Source organism: Tamandua tetradactyla, chromosome 11, assembly GCF_023851605.1.
Source record: "Tamandua tetradactyla isolate mTamTet1 chromosome 11, mTamTet1.pri, whole genome shotgun sequence".
NCBI lineage: Eukaryota > Metazoa > Chordata > Mammalia > Pilosa > Myrmecophagidae > Tamandua > Tamandua tetradactyla.
In genome coordinates, this window is record NC_135337.1 from 62,325,566 (window position 1) to 62,350,691 (window position 25,126).

At 44.8% G+C, this 25,126-nt stretch overlaps 1 protein-coding gene across 1 annotated transcript in view; it reads right to left on the reverse strand.

Annotated features, from left to right (window-relative positions):
- ROR1 (receptor tyrosine kinase like orphan receptor 1) overlaps window positions 1-24,804 on the reverse strand; it is a 432,218-nt gene extending 407,414 nt beyond the window's left edge. The window contains exon 1 of the mRNA XM_077119359.1: window positions 24,717-24,804. Within this exon, the coding sequence (XP_076975474.1) occupies window positions 24,717-24,804 (88 nt within the window). The remainder of the gene's footprint in view (window positions 1-24,716) is intronic.
- Between the last annotated feature and the right edge of the window lie 322 nt (window positions 24,805-25,126).

Below are 25,126 nucleotides of genomic sequence, written 5' to 3' on the forward strand. Positions count from 1 at the left end.
GTTAAGTGCAGAAAACTTCAGAAACAGGTTAAAAGGGGAGAAGTTTGAAAACTGTTGATTCTTTAAGATCACTTGTTAAACTGTACAAAAAGGAGAAAGTTCATGCAAAGTTACACCACTATAATAATGATAGTACTGCAATTCTCCCATTATAACATGCTGTTGAACTTTCTGCATTTGGGCTCAGCTATAATAATAACAATATCAGCAACAAGCAATCTTAATTCAGTTCCTACTATATGCTAAGAACATTACATTATTTCATTTAATCCTCACACATACAGCAAAGCAGGCAAAATACACATTTTTTAAAAAATCTGAGATTGAAAAAGGTCAAGTAACATCACAGTGGCAGTTCTGGGATTCAAGTCAGTTCAACTACACCTTGTTATCTTCCACTGCAAAAATGCAGACATGACAAGCCTCGAAGGTGATCCCATCAGAGTAGAAGGTTCATGTACGTTAATATGTACAAAATCACCTGGGATCCTGTTAAACCGCAGCACCAGCTTCGGTATATCTGGAGCTTGGTCTGGGACTGCACATTTCTAACAAGTTCCCAAGCAATGCTCACGCCACTGGTCTCTGGACCACACTCTGAGCAAGCTGCTATCCTGCAGCTCGTCCTCTCACTGATTTGCTCATGGCAGTGGAGGTCATTCAGAACTTCACTGCCCTTTCCGTGTCCCCAGTGCCTGGCTCTCACCAGCTTCTTACATACAGGTCGGAGCTGATCCTGCTGTCACCCTGTGGGGAAGAGCTCCTGGCGTCTCATTCATCGAGGACCTGCTGGGTGTCAGGCATAGCAGCCCCAAGAATAGCAACAAGACCCTACTTCTTGGGATGTATAACCTCGAACACAGAACCTACTCGGGAAAACATCCCATTCTAATAAGATGACAAGCAAGCAATAATTTCATAGGTAACAGAGCAAAACGTCTTCAAAGGAGCTGACAGTGTCATCAGAACATCTTAAGGGAGTTAACGCTCTTCACACTTTGAATGTCCAAGATGAGAAATATTCAAACAAAGACCCGGCTACACCCAGGACCCAGCTCTCCTAACGGGAAACCTTCTCATTTCTCTGTGCAGCATTCCTGTCTTTGAGCCTCTGCCTGGCTGTCTGCCCATCTCCTGGGCTAAGGAAAGGAAAATATTCACTATCCTGCCTTCATTACAAAGGGAAATGTTCGCTCCTGCTTTTAATTAAGCATTTTATACTGATTTTCTTTTTTTGGCCATAAACGATATCCCACTGCATATTTTCCAAATGATCCACCCAAATCTAATAAACAATGTTTTTCCAGTAAAAGAGGTGGTTCCCACTGTCTCCCTTGTCTGTCATAAAAATTTGAGCTTTCCAATATTCATTGATTTGACAAACATTTAATAAGTGCTTCCTTTATATGCGCCAGGCTCAATGCACTGAGCACTGAAGACATAAAGAAAAATTAAATGCCATTCCTCCCCATGCAGGATTCACAGTCCAGAGGGGAGAAGAACGCATAAATAAAGAATGACAGTTGGCTGTTCTAAATATTTAAAAAAACAGAGGGGAGAAAGGATGGGTGTTTTTCTCTCGTTCTGATTCAAATGGAAAACCACACATCCATCTCCAATTTGCAGGAGTTAAGAGGGTTGAACAAATGGAAAACAACCAGAGTCACAATATATTAATGAAATACACTGTGGTTAGTAATGCACAACCACACAGACACCATATGCCAGTGCACTTAAGAGACGACATAAATCTCACTGCCAAGGAGTTTCCAATACCCTTGGGAAACAAGTTACAGAGGCACTAGAAATGACCACAACTAGCATTCTAGAAGTTCGTAAAACACCCGTGGGACAAAGGATAGGTCAAGCCTACTTAAAATTAGGCCTAAGAGTTACCCCCAAGAGAACCTCTTTTATTGCTCAGATGTGGCCTCTCTCTCCAGCCAACACAAGCAAACTCACCACCCTCCCCATGTCTATGTGGGACATGACTCCCAGGGGTGTAGACCTTCCTGGCAACATGGGACAGAAATCCTAGAATGAGCTGAGATTCAGCATCAAGGGATTGAGGAAAACCCTAGAATGGGTTGAGATTCAGCATCAAGGGATTGAGAAAACCTTCTCAACCAAAAGGGGGAAGAGTGAAATGAGACAAAATAAAGTGTCAATGGCTGAGAGATTCCAAACAGAGTCAAAAGGTTATCCTGGAGGTTATTCTTACGCATTAAATATATATCACCTTGTTAGTCAAGATGTAATGGAGAGGCTGGAGGGAACTGCCTGAAAATGGAGAGCTGTGTTCCAGTAGTCATGTTTCTTGATGATGACTGATAATGATAAAGCTTTCGCAATGTGACTGTGTGATTGTGAAAACCTTGTGTCTGATGCTCCTTTTATCTACCTTGTCAACAGATGAGTAGAACATATGGAATAAAAATAAATAATAGGGGAACAAATGTTAAAATAAATTTAGTTTGAAATGCTAGAGATCAATGAAAGGGAGGGGGTAAGGGGTATGGTATGTATAATTTTTTTTTCTCTGTTTTCGTTTTATTTCTTTTTCTGTTGTCTTTTTATTTCTTTTTCTGAATTGATGCAAATGCTCTAAGAAATTATCATGATGATGAATATGCAACCATGTGATGATATTATGAATTACTGATTATATATGTAGAACGGAAGGATCATATGTTAAGAATGTTCGTGTTTCTTTCTTGTCATATTTTTTTTAATTTAAAAATTAATTAAAAATTTTCAAAAAAAAAACACCCGTGGGAGAAGTGAAGAAATGCATACCGTGGCTCGGTCATGGAGGGTCTTGACCACAATGACCATGGGCAATAGGGAGCCACTGAGGACTTTTTTTTTTTGAAGAGGGGAAGTGGCATGACAAAAGCTGTTTATATATCATAAACATGTATATATAAAATATATCGGATATATATAGCTGTAATTTTATAACAAGAAACGCTACTCTTTATTCACACCTACTATGTGCCAGTCACTGTTTCCAGGCTATACATGTATCACCTTTAATTTTCCTAACAGCCCTTCAAGGTAAATATCCATGATTATCCCCTTTCTAGAGCTGAGGCAACTGAGACTCAGAAACACTAAGTAATTTTGTCTAAAGTCATGAGGCTAATAAGTCCTGGAACTGGGAAGTCTAATCCAGCTGGATAGATGAATGAAAAGGAAGAGAATACTGCAGGGAAATCAAAGTGAGGTCCTTGGATAGTTCAGGTATGAGTTACAGTGGTACACCGGAGATAGAGAAGTGTACAATGCACCTTACACAAACAGCTTCATCCATTTTTTGAAAATTATCTAGTGATGGTTCAATAAAGCAAGCCAGTACAATGTGCTAAGGACTTGCTATGTGCTGGTACTATATGCAAATAGAGGCTGCCTTGCCAAGGAGAGCTGCAGAGAGATCAGTGATCTTTCTAGAATCACATGGTAAAGGAACAGGGGTAGAAAGGGAAAGGTCCTGCTTCCCTACTCACAGCTAACCACAGGCCGCCTCACTCAAGTCTGTGCACAATACAGGAACCCACCATATGTCCCTGGCCTCTTTCTCCCCTACAGGCTGTGGGCCCCGCTGACCAGCATCCCAGGGGCCCCTGGCCCTGATTCCAAACTCTTCTTACTAAAACAAGGTATATACTTTTCATTTCAGTGAAAAATAAGAATGCAAGGCCTCTTGTTCCAACATAGCATTAAGAATTCCAGGACAGTGACAGCAGGGCATGAAACTAACCACAGGACCCTTCTGAGCAGGACGGTCCTGTACAAATGCCCAGGTCACACGCCCACGAAGCTGGCCCTGATTCTAACCTAGTTCCTACTTCCTTGCAAAAGTACCAATTACACGAGGCGCAGAAATGTGCCTGACTCGTTCTTGGAGGATGACTCTTCATTTTTACTTTCTGAGGATCAGGAGACCAACTGCAAAGAAGACAGCCTCTTGGTTCCACGAAGGCCAGCATCGTGTGAGCTGGTAAGGTGAGGATGACGCCGCTCTCCCCATACCAAGGCTAACTGTCTCCCTCTCCACTGTAATGGTTCACAATCACTCTGTGGCCAACTATTCACTGAAAAGGAATCTGGTAGTCTGCTCTCTCAAAAGTTATCCTTAAGATGGAGAAGTATGGGGGGAAAAATCAAGGCTACAATCAATCCTACTTTTAAAAAAAGACAGTTTCTAAATTTAATGCGCAAAGCTTAGTAGAATAATAATCATTACAAGAAAACATTGAGTGCTTATGATTACCAATGACTATGCTAAATATTTTTAAGATATTTAATCAATCCTCACAACAATCTGAGAAACCATGTTCATTTGCTTTCATAGAAGGGTTTGTTTCATTCACCCACGTGTCTCGTGAAAAAGCATACTTGTAAAAAGTTGAATTTCAGGTAGGGGAAGACCACAGCAAACAAGCAAACCCAACTCATTGACTGACCTTGGACAAGGGCCCTTCCCTTGCTGGGCCAGGTGAGCTCACCTGCAAATAGAGGGCTTGGCCAGGATGCCCTCCAGGCCTCCCTACTCTGACAGCCTGTGACTCCCAGGAACGGGGATCTGGGGAAACCTCCTCCTCTCTGCTCAGTGCTCCCATGCATGCTAGTTCCAGACAAGCAAATAAGAAAACCTGGGATGGCAGAAAGACAACTGTCCCGACAGTCAGGACACCAGGGCTCTCAGCCTGGACCCATCAATCCCTTGCTCACAGTGAGCCTCAGAGCAAGTCACTTCACATTTCTGAGCTTCAGTTTCCTTATCTAGAAATTCATTAGCAGATGCTTGAAGTTTTTCCATGCAAGGCACAGTGCCTGGCACCCAGAAAGTTCTCACCAATTTTTTGTTATCATCATTATCATTATTAATTATCTCCTATCTCAGAGGCACCCAACAGTTTCCAATAAGAGAACCCCTTTTAATGCAAAAATGATAATCACCCTCCCTTCTAGCAAGTTTAACATTTAGTATCAATTAGGAGAATATGGAATGCCAAAAAGTCACTAAGAATTGTTATTCGATTCATCAAAGCAATACTTACAAATACTCAAAAAATAGGACACATTATTTTCTGCAATAACTTGACAATGCTTGGTTCTCAGTAATGCTTGTGATGTTTCTGAGGCCCATGGGTTAGGACCCGCTGCTCTGTACTACTTGTCAGCTCAGGAGATCTCTCTTCATTACCATCTCCACCTTCAGTTACCTTATCTTCCCACCTCCTCCTCCCCTTTCTCCACAACTGTCCTTACCATACTGTCAGGGCCTTAAAATACATACAAAAAGGAAAAATACTTACATATAGCATTGGATACGAATGTATAAATATTTGTGCATGTTTCTGCCTTTATGTCTTTTCTCTCACAAAGTACAAACTTTAGGAGGTTAAGAGATCATCGGCAGAATGTTTGGTCCAGGCTTGAATAAATGCTTCATAGCCATATATTAATATTTACTATAGTTAGAAAAACCACAAAACACTAAAAAAAACAGGAATGGCTGTTTAGAGCATTTAGAGAAATGCTTCTTCAACTTTAATTTGCTCACAAATCACCGCAGGCTGTCGTTAAAATGCAGGTTCTAATTCAAGTGGAGAGCGGCCATGGTGGCTCAGCAGGCAGAGTTCCTGCCTGCCATGCTGGAGACCCAGGTTCAATTCCCATGCTTGCCCATAATAAAAAAAAAAAGATTCAAATGGAACCTGACACTGTATTTCCAATAAATTCCCTGGTGATATTGATACTGCCAGTTCACAAAGCTTGATCCAGCATCACTATTTTGCAAATGAGAACATGAGAATCAGAGAAGGCAAGTTTCTTCACTGAGGTCACACAGCAAGTTAGACACAGTGTAGAAAATTAATTCAATGTTTGTTGTTCCCAGTCCAGAGCTATTTCTGCTATGTGTGCCCTGATTCTACCCACTCTCCCAAGGAAAAAAATATTCTGGAAAAAAACTTATTCTCCTTTCCCATTAAAGACAGTACATGCATACACCCACCCACCCACCCACACACACACACACACACACACAAATGCACATACCCCTGTTAGGACAGGAACTAAATCATGGTAGCTCACTCAGTTTCTGGCAAAGAGTTTTGCAAGCAAAAGATACTCAGAACAATATGTGTGGATGAATTTTTCTGATGGAAGAAAGGGGAGAATATTCTGATTCTTGAAATATCTTTACTTTTTTTTCCCAAATTTTCTATACCTATATACATTCTAAGTTTCCTTAGAGACAGTCTCTAAATTAAAAATCAATTTATTTGGAAAAAACTCAAAAAAAATCCTATTATTCTAAGTCAATATTTAGTGAGGGGATAAGGAGTTTTTATACTAGTATCAGCAGGATAATTTATGTTCCTGAATATTCTCTGCACTTGACTATTTAGGAATGCAAAGTGTCTGAAGAGGTGCACTTAAAGTTCTAAGTGTTCAAATAGGATGGCTTCAAAGTCTCCCTCTCCCGCCATCCAGAATCTCCAAAAGGCTTCTGCAGCTTTCAACTGTATTTTAACAATCTTAAGAGTTCAAGGACACTTGCTTCATGAACTTGCTTAGCTCAGGCCCAAGTACATACGCAAAGTCATCCCCACTTCCCTGAGTGTCACATCCACCACCTAGAGTCGCAAGTTTGCCAGATTTTCAACAGGACTTTTTGTTAAGGGCAGAAAACACTCCCTCATAGGGGTAAAAATTGCCAGCATTTCAGTTATTCGGTATTTTTATTCCTGTTCTCCTCTACTTCACTCAAATTAGCACATGGTGCAAATGGCTGGGGTTTGGACTTGCCACGCTAGGAGATCTAGAGGACTGAAGGTAACACCTTAAAGGCAAAACTTACAAAGCTCCAGAGCCCTCTCCGTGGAGCCTCGGATGGTTCCTAAATGAGGAATGTAATCCACCAGCACCCCCGGAGCTGGCCTGACCTCCAACCCTACCGCCCTCCCGCCAGAACCTTCCAGAGCACCAGGGAAGGTGTGGGGGCTCTGCACTCCCAGTCACAGGCGCCATTTGGGGTCAGCCATTTGTGCTGACAGCTTTGCACTCTGGCACACAGACAGGCTCGCAGTGCCATGGGCAGCCTCGTCTGGGGGCCACAAGTCACCATTCACACTTAAGGCTCGAATCAAAATGAACTGTAATTCCTCTGATTACAAGTCTCCCCTACAACCCTGTCCCTCCCGCCCTCCCCCCTGAGTCCTGGATTCCAAGGGCTCTTTAGAAGCAGCCGGGCCCCTTCGTATTCTTGCCACCCAGCACGGTCCCTGGCACATGGTCAGGATTTACAAAATGCTAATCTGATCCTGCCATGTTCCCTCCGCTTCTCCCTTCTGGTTCTCTGGTTCCTCCAGGGGGCTTCGAACCACAACATTACACAGAAAGGAAATTAAGTCCATCGAGTGAACCTGCCAGCAGTGGTCTGGTCAGTGGTCCAGCTGGAAAGAGACTCTCCAGCCTCTGCTGGCCACCCTGGGCGATCCCAAACCTTCTCAATCCCAATCCCTTCTCATTGTCTAACTCCAGGGACTGCCCGGCCAGCCGTGCACGGGGCCACCACGGGCAGAGAGGAAAGCTGACCTATTCATAGCCCAGCACTGGACACCAATGTGCTCAGGTTCTACTCCTGCCTCCAGCACTGAGAGAGTCTGGTGGTCAACTCTCGCCTCCACCTCTGCAGGCCTCAATTTCCTCACCCCTAGATTGCAACCTAACTGATATTCATTGATGGCTTACTATGTGTTCTCAGGATGGGTCAATGCTCAGTAAGTGTCATCACCTCACCAAATCGTAATGGGGTAAATATGATTAGTAGCCCAGTTTTCATAGATGGGGAAACTGAGGCTTAGAGGGTTGCATGAGGTCACAATGAATTAAGTGGATCCATCTGACTCCTAAATCCAGGATTTTGACTTCAGTGGTATCAGGGGCCTCTTCAGCCCTGGGGAGCTGTGACGGCTAGGATACCCTTCTCTGAGAGCGACAGGAGGCTCATCCCTTTCACTCCCCGCCCTGACCAAGGCTCACCCCCTGCTTCTGGTACCCAGCACTGAGGGCTCCTGCCCTCACCTAGCTGCATTAGTGGCAGCTCTCCCCAATCCCTGGAGCACACAACAGGGATCTTTCCCCTGGGGGCCTCACTCCCAAGAACAGTCACAGTCCGCAGGAGGCTGTGATCCCAACCGCAGGCGGGCAGCAGCAGGGCCTGGTGGAGCTTCCTGCAGAAGCCTCTGCCCACAAGAAACGCAAAACTCGAGGCCTTGGGTCTGACCACAGGCACCAGCTGCAGTGCCAGCTAGGTGGGTGCACGCCTGCCAGGCATCCACAGCAAGCGCCACTGCAGCAATCACCACCTCCGTGCATTCTCCGGAGGTGCCAGGAAGGGCATCAGCAAACATTCAAATTAAACATATATCCTGAGCAGCTTCGAAGGGCATTCCCGAGGGCAAGCAGCAGGATCTCTGTCTTATTCACCACTGTATTTCTACCATGTAGTACTGCGACTGGCACATAGTGAGTGCTCAATAAACACTGGCTCACAAAACCGAGAAACTTAGTGACCCACTGCCCATGTAGTGGAAGCAAAGTATAACTGGTCAGCTTTGAGGTTACCCACGTGCCTATCACCAATTATTCAATTTGGAATAAGTCCCTTCAACTGAGCATTCCCATTCTGTAGCCCCATAATACCCATCTCTCACAACCCTTGGATTTAGCCATTCATCCCACAGATCTCTGCAAATGCAAAGAATAATTTAGAAGGGTGGTTACTGGGGCTACTTACTTAACATTTATTGAGTACCTGCTATCTATACGATGTGGAATTAGAGAACACTACCAAAAAATTCTAGGTTTGGGGATTACAGGTAGCCTGGTATTGTGGAAGAGACTGATTTGGGTCTAGGACTTCAAGCAATTTCCTTAGAAATGTGAGACTCCTCAGCACCATTTTACCTCTCAGTTCTTTACTCTTTTAGAGAGAAAAAAAGTTTGCAAATTCAACTGGGTACTATAATCAATTCACCCTCAGCGATAATGGCAGAAAATGAATTTTCAGGGAAAGAAGAACAGAAGAAGTTATACCAGTTGCAAACTTCCTTTTCTTACTTGTTCTCTCCCTCTTTCTGTAAAAGACCAGGAATGAGAATTGGAAGAAGGAGCAGTACAAGGAGGAAGAGGAAGAGGAGGAGGCGAGAAAACATCTTCATGGTGCTATACAGTTTGCAATATGCTTTCATCTGAATCTCAAAATTTAATACACATAATAATCCTCTGCAGCTTCATGAGTCCATAAATGAGGAAACTGAACCCCAGAGAGGGTGAGCATCTTGTCCAAGATTCTACAGCAATGAGTGACAGGCCGGGCCTCAAGTCCGGATCTTTGTTACTTTCCAAATTATGCACTTTTTCCAAGGTGCAAGGCTCCCTTATACACTGTGTACCCTTAAATAAATGAGAACTGCTCCCATTTCTCAGTCATCTGAGTGCCTAGTTTGTTGCTAGAGTGCCTCAGTTTCCTAATCTGTGAAATGGGTATGATAATAAGAAAGCCTACATAATGGTGTTGTTGTGAGGATCAAGTGATGCTTGAATACTATCTGACACGCAGTAAAAGCTCTATAAATGTTGCTAGTGGGAAAAGAAGCAATGGTTGTACTGTCAGCAGAACATGATTCCACTTCAAGGCTTTCTTTAGCACTTGCTGCTCCTCATCCTGGAAGACGCCTCCCACTGAGAGCACAGGGCTCTCCCCTCACTTCTGCAGGTCTCTACTCCAGAGACACTTGGCATAGAGGCCTTCCCCACCTCACCATGCAATAGCACCTACCCCACCCCGTCACTCACGGTTCTTTTGCCCTGCTCTATTTTTTCTAGCACGAGCTAGGCTATAACATACATCTCTTTATTTTCTAACTCCTCCATGAGTAGGACCTTTGTTTCGTTCAATGCTTTATTTACCACCCAGCACCTAGAACAATGCCTGCTCTCAGGCCCTTCAATGTCAGATAAGACTTGAAAGTTCACGAAGTGTTTTTACACCCTCCATCTCCTTTGATCATGCACAACCTTCAGGATGTGGATTAGAATCCCCCAGGGAGGGGAAAAGAAACTGAGACCCCAAGCCCCATTGTTCTCTTTCCACCATAGTAGAGTGGTTGTCTGGGAAGACTGAGACCTGGGCTGTGTCCATCCACCACCCACCACCCAGTACCCACCACCACTCACGTCCACCACCCACACCCACCACCCATCACCCATCACCCACCACCCACCACCCATCACCCACCACCCACCACCCACCACCCACTATCCACCACCACTCACGTCCACCACCCACACCCACCACCCACCTCCCACCACCACCCACCACCACCACTCACGTCCACCACCCACGTCCACCACCCACCACCACCCACTTCCACCACCACCCACCACCACCACTCAGGTCCACCACCCACCTCCACCACCACCCACCACCACTCACGTCCACCCTCCACCCATCACCCACCACCACCCACCACCACCCACGTCCACCACCATACCCTGCACTTAGACATGAGGATCTCGGCCTCCTGCTGAGTTGCAGCTGCTTTGGGCTTGAAAGCTGAGGTTCCCAGAGAAGGGCTGGCTCACAGCGTGGAGTCTGGGGAAGGATCTTTATCTCTCAGTTGCGACCCAACCATAACAGACAGTAGAGTTCTGTGTGCTCACCTATCTAAATAAACCCACACATTATTATCAATGTTATAGAAAATTGCATTATGGCTTATTGTCTTAGTGCCTTCCAGGCCACATTTTCCAGTGAAATCTCCCCTCTGACAACTTTCCTGATCCCTCTCTGCCACTCCATCCCTGAGCTTCATTTTGCTGCTCCCATCTTCATACCTCCCAGGACCAACATCCACAGCCATTGTGGAACTGCAGTCATCTTTCATACACTCTCAGCACGGCCACCCTTAGGGTTCCCAGCAGAAATGCCTGTGGCCCCAGCACCCAGCCTGGTGCCTGGCACCCACTGGCCCTGGCCTGCATGTCGAGCAATTACCACTCTGAACAACACCAGCTGGGCACGAAATCAAACAGCCCAAGGCTTTCCTGACTGCCTCTGCCCCCAAGAAACCCATCCAAAACTGTCGAACTCCCTTTTCTCTTTACTCTGTGAATGAAAGGTGACCAGCCTGAAGCTGTGGTTCCAGGAGTCTGAAAAGGCACTGCAGGAAATCCAAGGACAAGCGGGCCTTTCTGGCTATATATATATTTTTTCTTTCTGGCTATATTTGCACCGCAGATTGCTTGCAAGTTCCAAACTCAAGAGAACTGCTTCCCATCATTTATTAAGAGAAAGAAGAGAGCGTAAAAACGTCCCAAGGGAGATACCTCCCTTGGTATGAAATGAGACCACCTTCAAAATTCCTGAAGAAATTAAGGGGATAGGACAGAGGGGAGGGAGAGGAAGGCTGCTCAGGGCCAGAGGGTCACCCCTCAGCCCCAGCCTGCTTGCAGGCTCACAGCCCACTCCCCAATGGCAGGGCGCCAGTATTTTCCACACATTTTCTTAAACACAGTGCACATGAAAGAAGAGAGAGGGGAGGACTATAAGGGGGGATTTTAATTTGTTGCCAATTAAGGGCAGAGTGATTCTAATTTATATGCAGCAGAACCCACAGTTATCACAGACTTTCCATCACACAGAATCAGCCCAGCTCTCAAGCTGCCCACTGCTCCCCTGAAAATGAAGCCCACGGCAGGTTTAATTAGTCTGCGTTATCTTTTTACAGGGTCGGATTCCTCAACGTTTGCAAGAGATAGCCTTGAGATTTTCAGTTGTTCAAAGACGCATTTTTTTTTAAATTACTATATAGTGATAACAACATAAACTGGAGGTATTCCAGGGTCTGGGAAGAAAGAACAAAGCTTAGTAAAAGTAAGTAGAGATTAAACTGGCCACTAAGCACTGTACTGGCTGAGACACAGACTCTAGCGTAAGGAACTTCCAATCCAGTGAGAGAGAAGATATTACACAAGTAATCGCTGCACAAATAAATATTTAATTACAAGTTGCAAAGAAACTATTAAAATACAAGGCACTACAAAAGCAAATAAGTGGGACCCCAACTTAGTCTGGCAAGTCAGGAAAATGACATGTAAGCCAGACCAGAAGGAATGAGGGGGAGGATATTACTACAGGAAGAAATAGCCCATGCAAAAGCCACCATGTATAAAGGCGTCAGATGACACCCAAGGGTGAGGGGTGGGGGTGGGGGGTGGGGGTGGGGGGTGGGGGTGGGGGTGGAGGTGGCCTTAAACAGACCGGAAGGTCTGCTGAAAGTTGTGTCAGTGGGGCTTCGAGAATATTCTAGGTGTACTCCCTTTCCCTAGCTTTCTTTCTTTTAGGTTGATCTCTTTAGGTCTTAATTTCCTGTAGCCCCAAGGTCTGTTGTTTTCCTTCTGGACACAATAACATCTCTTCCTCTGCCCCTCTTTGCAGTGTCCACATAGACACATTTTCACTTTAATGTTTGCATTTTCAGAAAAGCTCAAAAATCATCATTATGTCTTGGGCAGTGCACAGCCCTGACAGCAGGAAGCAAGCACTCAAGTATTCCAACTTTGGCCACTCCTAAGGCTGCATAATGGGGTAAAATAAGTCAATATTAGATCACTCAATCTCCACCTCCTTCAGAAAGCCCTCCCAGTAATTCCTACCAATGTGGGCCTCTTTCTCTCTTGATCCACAAACCTTACTGTATGTACTTTCCTCATGGCACTTAATTCTATAATTTAGCATTCACTGGACACGCATTTAGTGATCTGCACTGGGTAAGATGTGTTAGCCAGAACTATAGTTAACGAACTTAAGATCTGGTCCCTGCCCTTACAAAGTGTGTGCAGTATAATGGAAACTAACTGCCTATGCAACCCTGGAGAAGTTGCTTAACATCTCTAAGCCTCAGTTTTCTCAGGGGTTAAAAATGTGATCTCCTTTTATACATAGTATATAAAATACTATCAAAGCTTATATCCCTGGATGATAGGAATTGCGGATGATTTTTGTTTGCATTATACATTTCTGAATTTATTTTTTAACTCTTTTATTCACACTCCATACAACCCATCCAAAGTGTACAATCAATGGCCTATGATCAGGAAGGCTGGGGGCAGGGGTTAGGACAGGCACTATCCACGGGAAGGCTGAAGTATGGGCAAGAGCAGTTCCTTTTCTAAATTGATAAAGGGGCATTTCCCAGAAGGAGGGAAATGCGGAGGGAGGATTGAAATCAGAGAGACAAAATCATGAGTTTCCACTACAAAATACAAAGTGTGGCATGCATAGCTGTTCAATGACTGATGATGGCTATGGTAATGAAGATTAAGATGTAGTTGTTGGGATGAATCAGGAGTGTGACTTAAGTGGCCGGTGTGAGGATACTGCCTGTATGGGTAAGAGCTGGGAGGGGGCACGGTGGGGGGACAGGGGGCTCAGAAAGACAGACAGCTGAAGCAGGTCAGGGTGGATTCCTGAATGTGGGAGCACTGGAGACAGATGAACAAGTAACCAGGAGATACTGGGGGCAGGAGAAGGGATGGTGCGGGCAGGGAGCTAAGGTACAGAGAGATGAGGCTGCAGATTGGGAGAGGGTCCTGAGCGCTGAGGTTTAATTCAATCCGTGCTTGTATTATTCGCATACCATTTTGGTTGTATTAATCTTGCTTCCCTAACAAAAACAGTAAGCTTCGTCTGGGAAAGGATCTGCATCCACTTTCTTTGCATAATAAATCTTTAACCAATGGAATTACCGGTGGCTTCTTGGTAGTTTGCACAGGACATATCAATCAGCAGGTAAAGGGCTGTGTCTCTTGGATCTTTCCTCCCTCCCCTTCTTTACACCAACACTCATGGTCTAAGCAGGCAGATCCATCACTTTGTTGATTTGATTCCATGAATCTGGGGGAAGCCACTTTCATTCACCAACATCCTGAATTGGTTAAAAAACGTTCTAAACCTGAGTCCAGAGGCAAAGATGCAGGGAAGTTATTTGTAAAACGTTTTGACAATCTCATTTATATTGTTTTAACCTCAACACAACCATGAAATCTGGCAAGTGCTCCTAAAATAGAATCAAGCTACAGACTGGGGAGGATGAACAGTACTGCCAGTGTAGGGGTGGAAAGCTTTATCCCCAACGCCTAGAGTTTTCTTCCTGGGGAAGGAGATCAATTTAGTGTTAGGCCCTGGGCTTTCTCTGCCCCTTAACTCACTCATTCCTCCTTGGCAGTGACATATTGTTTTAACTGAATTATGGTAAACCAAACTGGGCAAACTCAGCTCAGCTCAGCTCAGCTCCACCCTTCCTCAGCAGAGAAGAGAGATGCTATTTATTCAGCATCTGCCGTGATGCCCCTTTAACAGGCTCTGACCCTCTGAAGACCATCTGGCAAAGCAGGTAAGTGGTAAGCCCAGAACCAAGCGAGTATGCCTCTGATGCCAAAGCTCTTCACAAAACAGTTTCTCCGCTACCTGCTGCAATCGCCAACCACTCAGGAAATTCTTAGTGTTTGGATAGCTACCCTCAGTCTATTTGTAAGTGAATTTTCTATAGGTTTATGGGAATCCCATCTCTAGGCCCCACCGACAAATCTCTCATAACTGTGTCTAAAAGGTATAACTGATTTGAGGATTTTGTGGAGGGAACAAATGAGAATCAGGCAAAGTCATTTGCTGGAGAAAATGCAGTAAAAACTATGTAGATCAGTATTTCAGAGTCCTTCATCCCAAGTGCAGATTCTCTTTTAGAGTCCTGGGTCTGAAGTCAAAAGAGCTGGGTTTCAGAGACATCCACCAGCTAGAGAGTGACCAACCTCACACGCTTAAGTTAGAGAAAGATTCTACCTCATTGGATTATTCAGAGAATTAAAGTAATATTGTTCATGAGACAATTTTGTAGACTTCAAAGCCCTACACAAATAGAATATTTAATTATAATTATTTTGACTCAGCTATTGGACTGGCATCTTATACAGACTTTTAATCATTAGGCAGAGATTAAAGAAAAAAAGAAAAATCAGAAATGCGGTATGGCATAATGATTACAAAGGCCCTGACCTAAGGATCCTTAGGGTCAAACCCTGTTTCTCCCATATAACTAGCTGTATGGCCTTAAGCAGGTTACTTATCCTCTCTGTGCCTCAGTTTACTTATCTGGAAAAGGGGGACAATAGTAGTGACTATCCCATAGGGTTGCCCTGAAGACCATGTAAGGTGAACTACCTAAAGAACTTAGAATTGTATTTGCATGTAGCATGGTCCCTATTAGGTGTTTATTATTTTTTTTAATTTTTATGATAAAACAACCTACAAGCACATACATTCTTAACATACAAACATTCCACACATACGTGGTGTACAATCAATGGCTCACAATCTCATCACATGGTTGTATTAAGAGTTAATTATTACTATGCTATTATGATTTTCATTAAGCAAGCAAAAGACTGGGTATTTAGTAGGCTGCACTATAAAACAAAATTCCAGCAGGGGGACTAAGACACAATATAACTTTGTGAAGCAGACCTGAAATGTACTGTATTTTTTACTCTCTGGGGCATCCTTTGGAGAGAAAAAATAAGTCATCTTGTTCCCAGTAAAACTCTGTTTCTCCCTACCCCCATACCTGTCTTATGCAAAAGCGAAACAGCCACCACTCAAAGCCCTCTTCCCTCATCTTTACTCTCCCACCCCCTGGAGACCAACTTCATTCCAGAGAGAAGGCTCAGCCTGCCTAACAATCCAATCCACGCATCCCAGAGAGGCTGCAACCTTCTGCAGAATTTCAGCCTTTTGCAGCAACGTTACTCAGTGGAATAAGCAGTTCCTCTGCTCTGCTCTCCATTTCAATCTTTCCTGTCCTTCAGGATTTGCATCATATCTTACTTCCTCCCTAAAAAGCACTCCCTCCTCAGGATTCTGCATCTATAATTGCCAACTATGTTATATAATTCCCCATCATGCTCAGCATGGTGTTAGAGACACATCTGTGCTCCATAAGTAATTTGGGAGGGGAATCCCTCACTGGAGGGGGCCCAGACGCCATGTGAAGTGTTCAGCCACAAACTTAGACTCTCTTCCATCTCCCCAAGCCTGCAGCAGATGCTGCTGTCCTAGCTCAACACTCCTTCACAACACTCCCAGAAGAAACCTCAGAATCCTTCTTAACACTGTGCTCCAGGCAGCCAACACAAATTGCCTGGAAAACAAACTCTACCTTCTCTGCTTCCCAGGCACTTTCTTAACTGAGTTTCCAGAGCACCAAGAACTTAATCACTACTGTCACAACGACTACACTCCAACATACAGAGCTACTGATTTGTCTGCCTCCAATAAGCCAGTGGCTTTCAAACTTTTGATTACAATAGTCTGATTATTAACCCAATACAATACACAGATAATTGATACTAAAGTTTCCCAAAACAATACCCATCTTATTAGTGTAATACACTCTTATATTATCTATTGTATTCTATTTTACAATGTTGATCCTGTAAAATTGGATTGTTTCCATGGAGATGTGACACACCCAATTATGGGTGTGACCTTTTGATTAGATGGAAATGTAACTCTGCCCATTCAAGGTGGGTCTTGATTATTTTACTAGAGTCCTTTAAAAGAGGAAACATTTTGGAAAAAGCTCAGAGCCAACAGACACAGACATTTGGAGATGCTTGGAGTGCAGACAGAGAGAGCTGACACAGACGAAGACTTTAGAGATAGAGAAAGAAAACATCCCCGGGGAAGTCCTTTGATACGCAAGAGAGAAGCCAGGAGAGAAAGCTAGCAGTCGCCATGTGCCTTCCCAGCTGACAGAGAAACCCCAAACGTCATTGGCCCTTTCTTGAGTTGAGGTTATCTTTCTTTGGATGCCTTAGTTTCACTATTTTTATGGCCGTAGAGTTGTACATTCGTAACTTAATAAACTCCCTTTTTAAAAGCCATTCCATTCGGGTATATAGCATCCTGGCAGTATTTGACAAACTAAAACTCATGACATCTAAGGTTGCCACGCTCAACTCTACCAAGAAGAAAACCTTTCTGAGTTTTTTGTATGCCAAGCCTAGAAATGACCCTCATTACTTCCACTCTCATGCCATCAGTTAGTATTTCGTTGCATGGCCCCACTTAACTGCAAGGTTACTGGGAAACATGATTCAGTCATGTGCCCAAGAAGAGACGGAAGTAGTTTTGATGATCAGCTAGCAACCTATGCCAGAGACCTGTCATGTGAAAAAAACTCCAAGGCTAAGACCAAGCCTTATTCATCTTTTGTTTCCCATGATTAGCGGAATATTTGCCTCACAGGAAGTCCCAAAAAAAAGGTACGATGAATGAATGAAGGAGAGAGAAAGGTAAATTCAGTACAGACTTCCATGACTGTTGCAGTTTATGATTAGGCACCATGATTCTCAAACAACCCACACAGGGCAGTGGGGGAGGGCCCACAAAGCAGAGCTGAGTCCAAAAAGCCTGGATGAGTGCAAGTGATAAGGAAAATGCAAAAGGAACTATCTTGCTAGCTTCCCTTCCACTTAAACTCTTCTGACAACCACATGCCTGTTGAAAAGGAACACAGTGGAGCAAGTAAGTGCACACAGGTTTCACAGGCAGGTCAGTCCCTCACTGACTGCATAACCACAGCAGAACACTCACTGAGCACCACACCATGTGAGGCATGTTACATTATCTCATCTCATCTTCACGAGTCTATGAAGGTCCTCATGTTCCTACGTTGACCCCCCCAACTCCTTCAGTAGGAATCAGTCTCTCTCGCTTCTGCATGCCCACAGTACCTTCTTCACAACCCTTTCATATAATTCACTTACAGGAGACAAGTGAATTATATTCCACACGGCTGGTATGTGGAAGAACATGTCTATTTATCAGTGTCTCCCAATTGCACTTTAAGGATAGTGGCAAGAGTATACATTTGAGTCAAAATGCATAGGCTCAAATCCCAAATCCCAACATAATAATTGTGTGAGGGTGGTCAAGATACCACCTCTCAGAGACTTGATTTTTTAATCTGTACAATGGGGTCAATAAGTCTAACATCAAAGAGCTACTAAGACATATAAACCTAAAATCAATAAAGTTTCATGCCTGGTACATAGTAAGTGCTCAAAAAAGTGAGAGTTCCCTTCCTCTACCTCTCCTTGAAGGAAAGATAATGTTTTCTTCCTGGGCACTAGCACTGTATCTTGTATATAATAAATGTTATTTGAAAAGCATTGAATGACATACTCTACTATTAAAAATAAAAAACACAAACCCAGCCTTGGTCTTTAGAAGTTCTTTCTATTTCCCCTTCCCCCTCCCACACACTTCATTATTCCTCTCCGTGGGGTAACATGAACTTTGTGTGTGTGTGTGTGTGTGTATATGCGCACAGGCATGCATGCACGTGTATGCACACTCAGAAATTTGAAATGGCTAACAGAGCACCTCAGGATTCTTTCCTCTGGCCATGATCCTTCTCTTTCAAGTTGTTCTCAGCAAGATTATTTGGATATTGGAGCTGAAAACGGTCAGATTACGAGTGAAGGTCCCTGAAATGTAACATTCCCCATTGCAGGATTCTGGAATTACACCAAGCTCCAGGGAGGGATGCTCTTCCCCAAAGAGCTCGCCGTTCTGTAAAAAGGCCTTTGTTTTAAGGCCTCACACCACTGCACAGTGGAATCTCTTCTCCCATCCTGGTCCCTAGAACTGGCCTGCGTGCTGCTCAGATCTAAAGTGAGCATCTATGTATGTTCCCTATAAAACAAAACACTCAAGAGTTTTAAATATTGTACAATTTGCTGCTCTCTGAACCTTAGTTCTATCACGCAGCATACTGACCACTGATTTGGAGCCACATTTTGTTTTCCCCAGTGAGGCCGTGATAATAACGACAGCTTACACACTGCATGCTTACCAGGCCCACAGTGCTGTTAAGTGTTTTACATCTGTTACCTCACTCAGTTCTAAATAATTTAAAAAATCCTTAAGTCAGATATTGTTATGCCCATTTTGTAGACAAGTAAAATGAGGTTCAGCTGGTCAAATAACTCCTGACCACACTCACACAGCCAGTGTGCAGCAAAACCCTCAATTCAAACACTAGAACTGTCAGTTCGAGTCCCATTCTATTTCTGTTACTCGGCACCACCTCTTTAAATGGCTATAAAAGCAGGTCCATTCTGTACAGAAATACTTGAGAAAAAAATAGTTTGAGCTAATTGATTATTTAGGTCCCTTCCCCCTCAAAAAAAAATATATATAATATACATATCATACATAGTTCTATGGGGGTTAAAAAAAAAAAGGAAATTAAGGAGGCCAAACATTATGAGGCTTGGCTTATCAGTATTTAATAACAGCTTTTGGATCAAAACTCCATAGAACCTTATTTATGGACAGACAGTTACTGTTAAGCAGAGTCTTTTTATACAACCTTTTCATCTGAGGATGTTGTAACCTTCTACTGCCTTTCTATTAGTGAGAGATGGGGTGCTAAATGTGCTGGCCCTGCCAAGATTATCCCATTAAATTATCTGCCCTCTTCCAATGTAATTCACTCAGGGGCACCAGTTTGAGTCTCAAGCCCTGTGGATGTCCATGCCTGGCCATTCTGGGGGGTGGGGAAGGGGTGTGAAGGAAAAAGCTCAGGTGGTGGTAGCTTCCCAATGACATAACATTAATCCACGTTTCACTGCCTTACCAAAATAAAGTGGATGCCACAATTATCCCATTCCTAAACAAACTGAAAACCCCAACCGAGCTTACTGCAACAAAGAGAGAGCCTTTTTACTGCTGTTTATTTTTATTTTGTATTCGTTAGCTTTTTAGATATTCCTGGCATGCAAGGCAGACTCCGTATAACAAGCAGCTGCATTTAGTTAAGGATTTTCGAAGAGTGCCCCCATCCCCTCCCTCTTCAACTCCAGAGAACTTTCTCAGACTTGCAGAAGACTATGTCTTTCTTTTCGCATGTCCACTGGACATTGTCTCCTGTTCCACCCCAGGGTAAGGCCGAGTCCAAGCGAAGGCCCTTCTGTTTGAGAAAAGCGTCTTGCAGGCTTGAGTGCTTCCCAGCTGGGGCAGCAATTGCCGTGGTCTGGTCCACAGCAGGCCCTCGGAGCTGGCAAGCCGGCTGTCCCACTTGAAAGCACTCTTACATATCGCCCCGCCTCAGCCTACAGCCAGAGTTATGTACACCAAGATGCAAACACATAAGCACTTCATCAAAATACATCTCATCTCTGGTTAGAGGAAACTACCATGCAAACTTCCCAAACTGCATTTAAGTTGAAGTTCATTGCCATGTAATTCTTCCAGGTCAGAGGCACTGGACATAGAGGCACTTTGACTTCCAGTTGATCTCAGCAAGTCTCACTCAGAGAACTCAAGCAAGGGAGGGGAAATTGAATTTGGCTGTCTCCAATCATTTTTTATAACCCCTCGATTATGACTAAGAAAACGTCACTTGGCTGCCCTTGGAAATCCCAGGGGAATACTGCCTTTGGCACTTGCATAAAGAGAATGTAAATTGTAAATCTCAAACCAGGAGAGACTACCCTGTGCAGTGTAAGGTAAGAGCATGAACTCTGGAGTCAGACTGCCTAGGTTTGCAAAACCATAAACCCAGAAATACTCCCAACCTTTAACCTAAAGCGAGTAACTTAAGCTCTCTGGGCCTAAGTTTGCCCATCTGCAAAAGGGGAATAATTATACCATCTGCCTTGGAAGGCTGTAGTGAATGAAGCTAATGCTTGCAAAATGTTTAGAATATTTTAAGGATTATGCAAGTGTTTCTTAAATTGCACAAACAGTGACATCTAAAATTGCTTTTCAGGGAAATTAATTCTTAGCTGAGGTCACAAGGATTTGGAACCATTCCCCATTCCCCATTAACAGCTCACCTGGTGGGAAGAAAACTGGGCAGTGAGAAGTGTGGGACGCCATGGAGTGCGCTGTCCCGGGCCAAGACCCAGTACCCACCACCAACACTTAACACCTTTCGAGCTACCCTGGAATATGACTAACACATTGCCCCATGCAGCAACTGCTCCAAGCAAATACAAATGGTTGTATTTTTTCTTGGAGAATCTGATATACCTATGAAACATACGCCCATAAAAATGCAAGTAAAATTTTATATATTCTTTCTGGTAATTTGCATTATCCTCAATTCAAAGTTACAAGTTACGACTCTAGGCTTAGAGTGCACGGGTGATTCAATGGTAGAATGCTCGCCTTCCATGCAGGATACCGGGGTTTGATTCCCAGACCATGCACACCCCCCCACACACACACACACAAAAAGACTCTAGGCTGGGTGCCCTTCTACAGTAATTGACATACATGGTATTACTTAAACTTTGTAACACTCCAGTAAGGCTCAGAAAAACAAATCGACACACCAAATATTTCACAGTGAAAAGATTCAAACTAATGTCTGTTAAACTCCAAAGTCTGTGCACTTAACAATCAAGCTATTCTGCTAAGTTCTACTGCATTCCCTTCATACTAGAAGATGGGGCAAGAAAAGGAAAAATCTTTTAAAATATGCCATGTTGCATTTTTACCAAGCGGAGATTGCACACTTTCACATATGAACAATAAAATTATTGTCCATTCATATGATAAAAAGCTATAGGCCACTTACGTATATGTCTATATATATATGCCATTTATATATACATACACATTCAAATCAACCACATGGTCTGCAAAGCATTCCATTCCCCATAGAATGCTGTGTAAAATTTTCAAAGATATTTGAATTGTAGGAAGTGATCACCATCAAATCATACTCAAATTTGATACTAATGGATGCAAATACACACCATTTAGAAACTTTAAAAGTCTAGTTTAGAGTCTATGTTCACATGGAGGAGAGAAAGAGAGGATATTATAGACCAAAACAGAGTTTTTAAAAGGGCTCCTAACTAAATACCATGCAGATATTCCCAGGCAACGGAGTAGCAAAACAGATGACAGATAAAGCCAAATCAGTACTGGAAATTAAATATTTCTAAATCACTGCCACAGCCCATTTGTTCACATCCTCTGTCTATGGGGCTTCCATGTGGCTCCCCCTAGTCAGCCGGGGAGGATTTTCAGGTGTCTTCAATAATGCTGGGGTTCACGGACTTGGGCCCTCAATATTTTCACCAGGAAAGCTGAGCGTCTTACTGCCCTCAAGAGACTCTTATTCTAATAGTAGATAGCACAAATACCTATATAAGTGCAGTAGGAAGGTTTACAAAGTGACGGCAAACACAGTAGCAGGTCACATCCTCTGGTTCTAAACAGCCGAACCACAGAATAAACAAATGAAAGATCACGAGAAAGGCCAAAGTAGTTTCCTGGGCGCAGCTATCAGTTTCAGCTTTCCAGAGAGGTTTAGCTATGGATGGGCAGGAGGTAGATGGGGAGATCAAAAATGAAGCAGAAAAAATAAATTTAAAGATTTGCTCCTTCTGGCTCACAACACAGAAATGTGACAGGGAAAATGCTAAGCATTTTTAGAAAATAAATGAAACAACTTTCCCATTAAGCTGATTTCCTGAGTCACTGGTTGGGTTACCTTAGGAACCCTAGATCATATGGGGAAAGTAAATCTGATTTCCACTGGAACCCTGTCCCAGAGAAAAGAGCAAACATTCAAAGGCACAGAAAAGGATTTATAAAGCAACAAATAAAGCAATAATAACAGATTCAAGCTCATTACTGAGAAGTATGGAATAGGCAATGCTCCTTAAAAAAATAATAATAAAATAAAAAATAAAAAAAAACTAAAAGCCCATAAAGAATTAAAAGAGAGAATTTGGGCGGCTGCTAACAAAATTGTCTTGCACTGGGCAAAATCACTGCATGGGCATTTACCTAAAGGCAAAGGGCCAAAGAAAGGTGTCCCCCCCCCCCTCCCCCTCGCTCCCCACCCCACCCCCAACAGTGATCTAAAAGTAACCACTGCTGAAAGGTTATGTGCAAAGTAAAGGAGTCAACAGAGGAAATAACTGAGTTAATCAAGGCCACAAGCCAGGAGTCCTAGCTTAGAAGTGCCCTGGATATCTCCACCTCAGTTTGCTGGGCAACTGGACATCAGAAGGATGTTTTCATTTGTAAGCATTTTAACTTTTCACCCAGGTGTTGTGGCACAGGGCCAGATGTTTGGCATCACAAAAGCAAAACAGCCTTGTGACCAAACTGTTTACATTTCAGTAGGATTTTTCATCAGGAAGGTGCACTCCCTGCTGAGGTCCTTCTTAATTACAATTAGGAGCAGTATTTACCGGGAGAAGCCTCGAGATTTGCAGCACAATCACACTATAGGATCAGTTACAGAATCATCCTCCGAAAATGTTGTTCCCGCTTCCCAGAGATCATTTCCAAGACACCAAAATTCACACACAACTACTCTCCAGAGTATTTTCCATCAAGCATATTATTAGCAAACTTTCAGTAAAAAACTAACTCTGCATTCGAATTATTTGCGATGAATAGATCTTTTACCCTCTGCTCTTAAATAGCCCACAGCCTTTTCTTCTCCTAAGCAAAGCCCTAAACTTAAAAACGAAAGATGCATGATAAAGGAGCAAAGACCTATTTATCCGCACAGGTTTGGGGTTGGGAGTGGGGGGAAGGAACAGTCCAGAGGCTCCAGAACTCCCTCAAGGGATGCATGTTAAAAGTGAGGCCCACGATCCTGGATACTTTAATCAACTTTCCCCTTCCAACCTCCAAAGAATGAATCGGTTGTATCCACAGGCGCAGCCCGGCTCTTCCCTCTCATTGTGTACCGGCCCAGGCGCAGCAAGGAGCCGAGCTTCCCGCAGCGAACTAAGACGCTCGGGCTTTCGGCGGAGTCTTTCTCTAACTGTTGCAATTGTCTTTGGAGATTACCAAAATCAAGTATGCATTAGATGGCTTTTCCCCCCTTGTTTGTAACACACACACACACACACACACACACACACGTGCATCCTCGGGGCACTCTGGAGCAGCAGGCCGGCTGTGACAGCGTATTTTGCACAAAGTGGCGACGGAGGCGTCAGCGCACGCATTTTGGCTCCATCGTGACCCTCCGGCGTCAGGAGAGCCGGGCGCGGTGAAGGGCGAGGCCGCTGGAGCCCCAACGGGACCCGGCTTTTGTCTGCCTCGGTTCGCGGACAGCCTGGGCTCTCACAGGCACAACTGAAAAATACAAACTCCCTCCTGGAGCGCGCTTCCCGAGAGGGCTTGCTGGTTGGGGAGGGGGGCAGTACACATTTCCTCCACCCGGGTTAGGGCGCGATGGGGTTCTAGTGAGAGATGGGGAGACGAGCAGTACGGAAGTGCCCCCCATCACCCCACAACCTCCAGCCCCGCTCCACGCTTCCTGTCAGCGCTGACAACTGCTGCCGTGCGGGGACCAAGAAGCCCTCCGGCGCACTCCCGGCTCGCGACGGGGCTCCTACCCAGCCTCGCCGGCCGGCCACAATCGCAACGGCAAGACCCTCCCCGGGGCCCGTGGTCGCCCCCCGAGGAGGGAGCGGCGGCTTCCTGCCCGCGCCGGGCCCCGGCTGGCCGAGAACAAGGTCCGGCCAGGGCCAGGGCCAGGGGCCGGCTTCCGAGCCCGCGGGCGCACGGGAGGCGCGGGCGTCCTTACCTTGGGCAGCTCCGCGCGCCGCCAGCAGCAGCGCGGCCAACAGCGCCAAGAGCGGCGGGCGCGGCCCGCGGCGGCGCGGCCGGTGCATTCCTCCTCTCGCTGAGGCGGCGGCGGCTCCCGGCCCGCGCGCAGCACATCCACAGGCTCTCCCCAAGGTCCCGGCCACCTCGTCCCGGCCGCTCGCCCTCGCAGGGTGTCGGGGGGCGTTTGCAAAGTTCTTTGTCCCTCTAAGCTGCGCTCTCGCCGCCTCGGGACCCCGGCGTGCGCGGTCTCCCCTCAGCCCTCCGGTTGCAGCCTCGCCTCGGCCCGCGGGGCCGGGAGATCCCAGACCGTCCGTTCGAGCTCGCAGAGGACGAGTCTCCCCGGCTCGGGTTCTGAAAAGACGTCGCCCTGCGCCCGCGGGGGCTGCC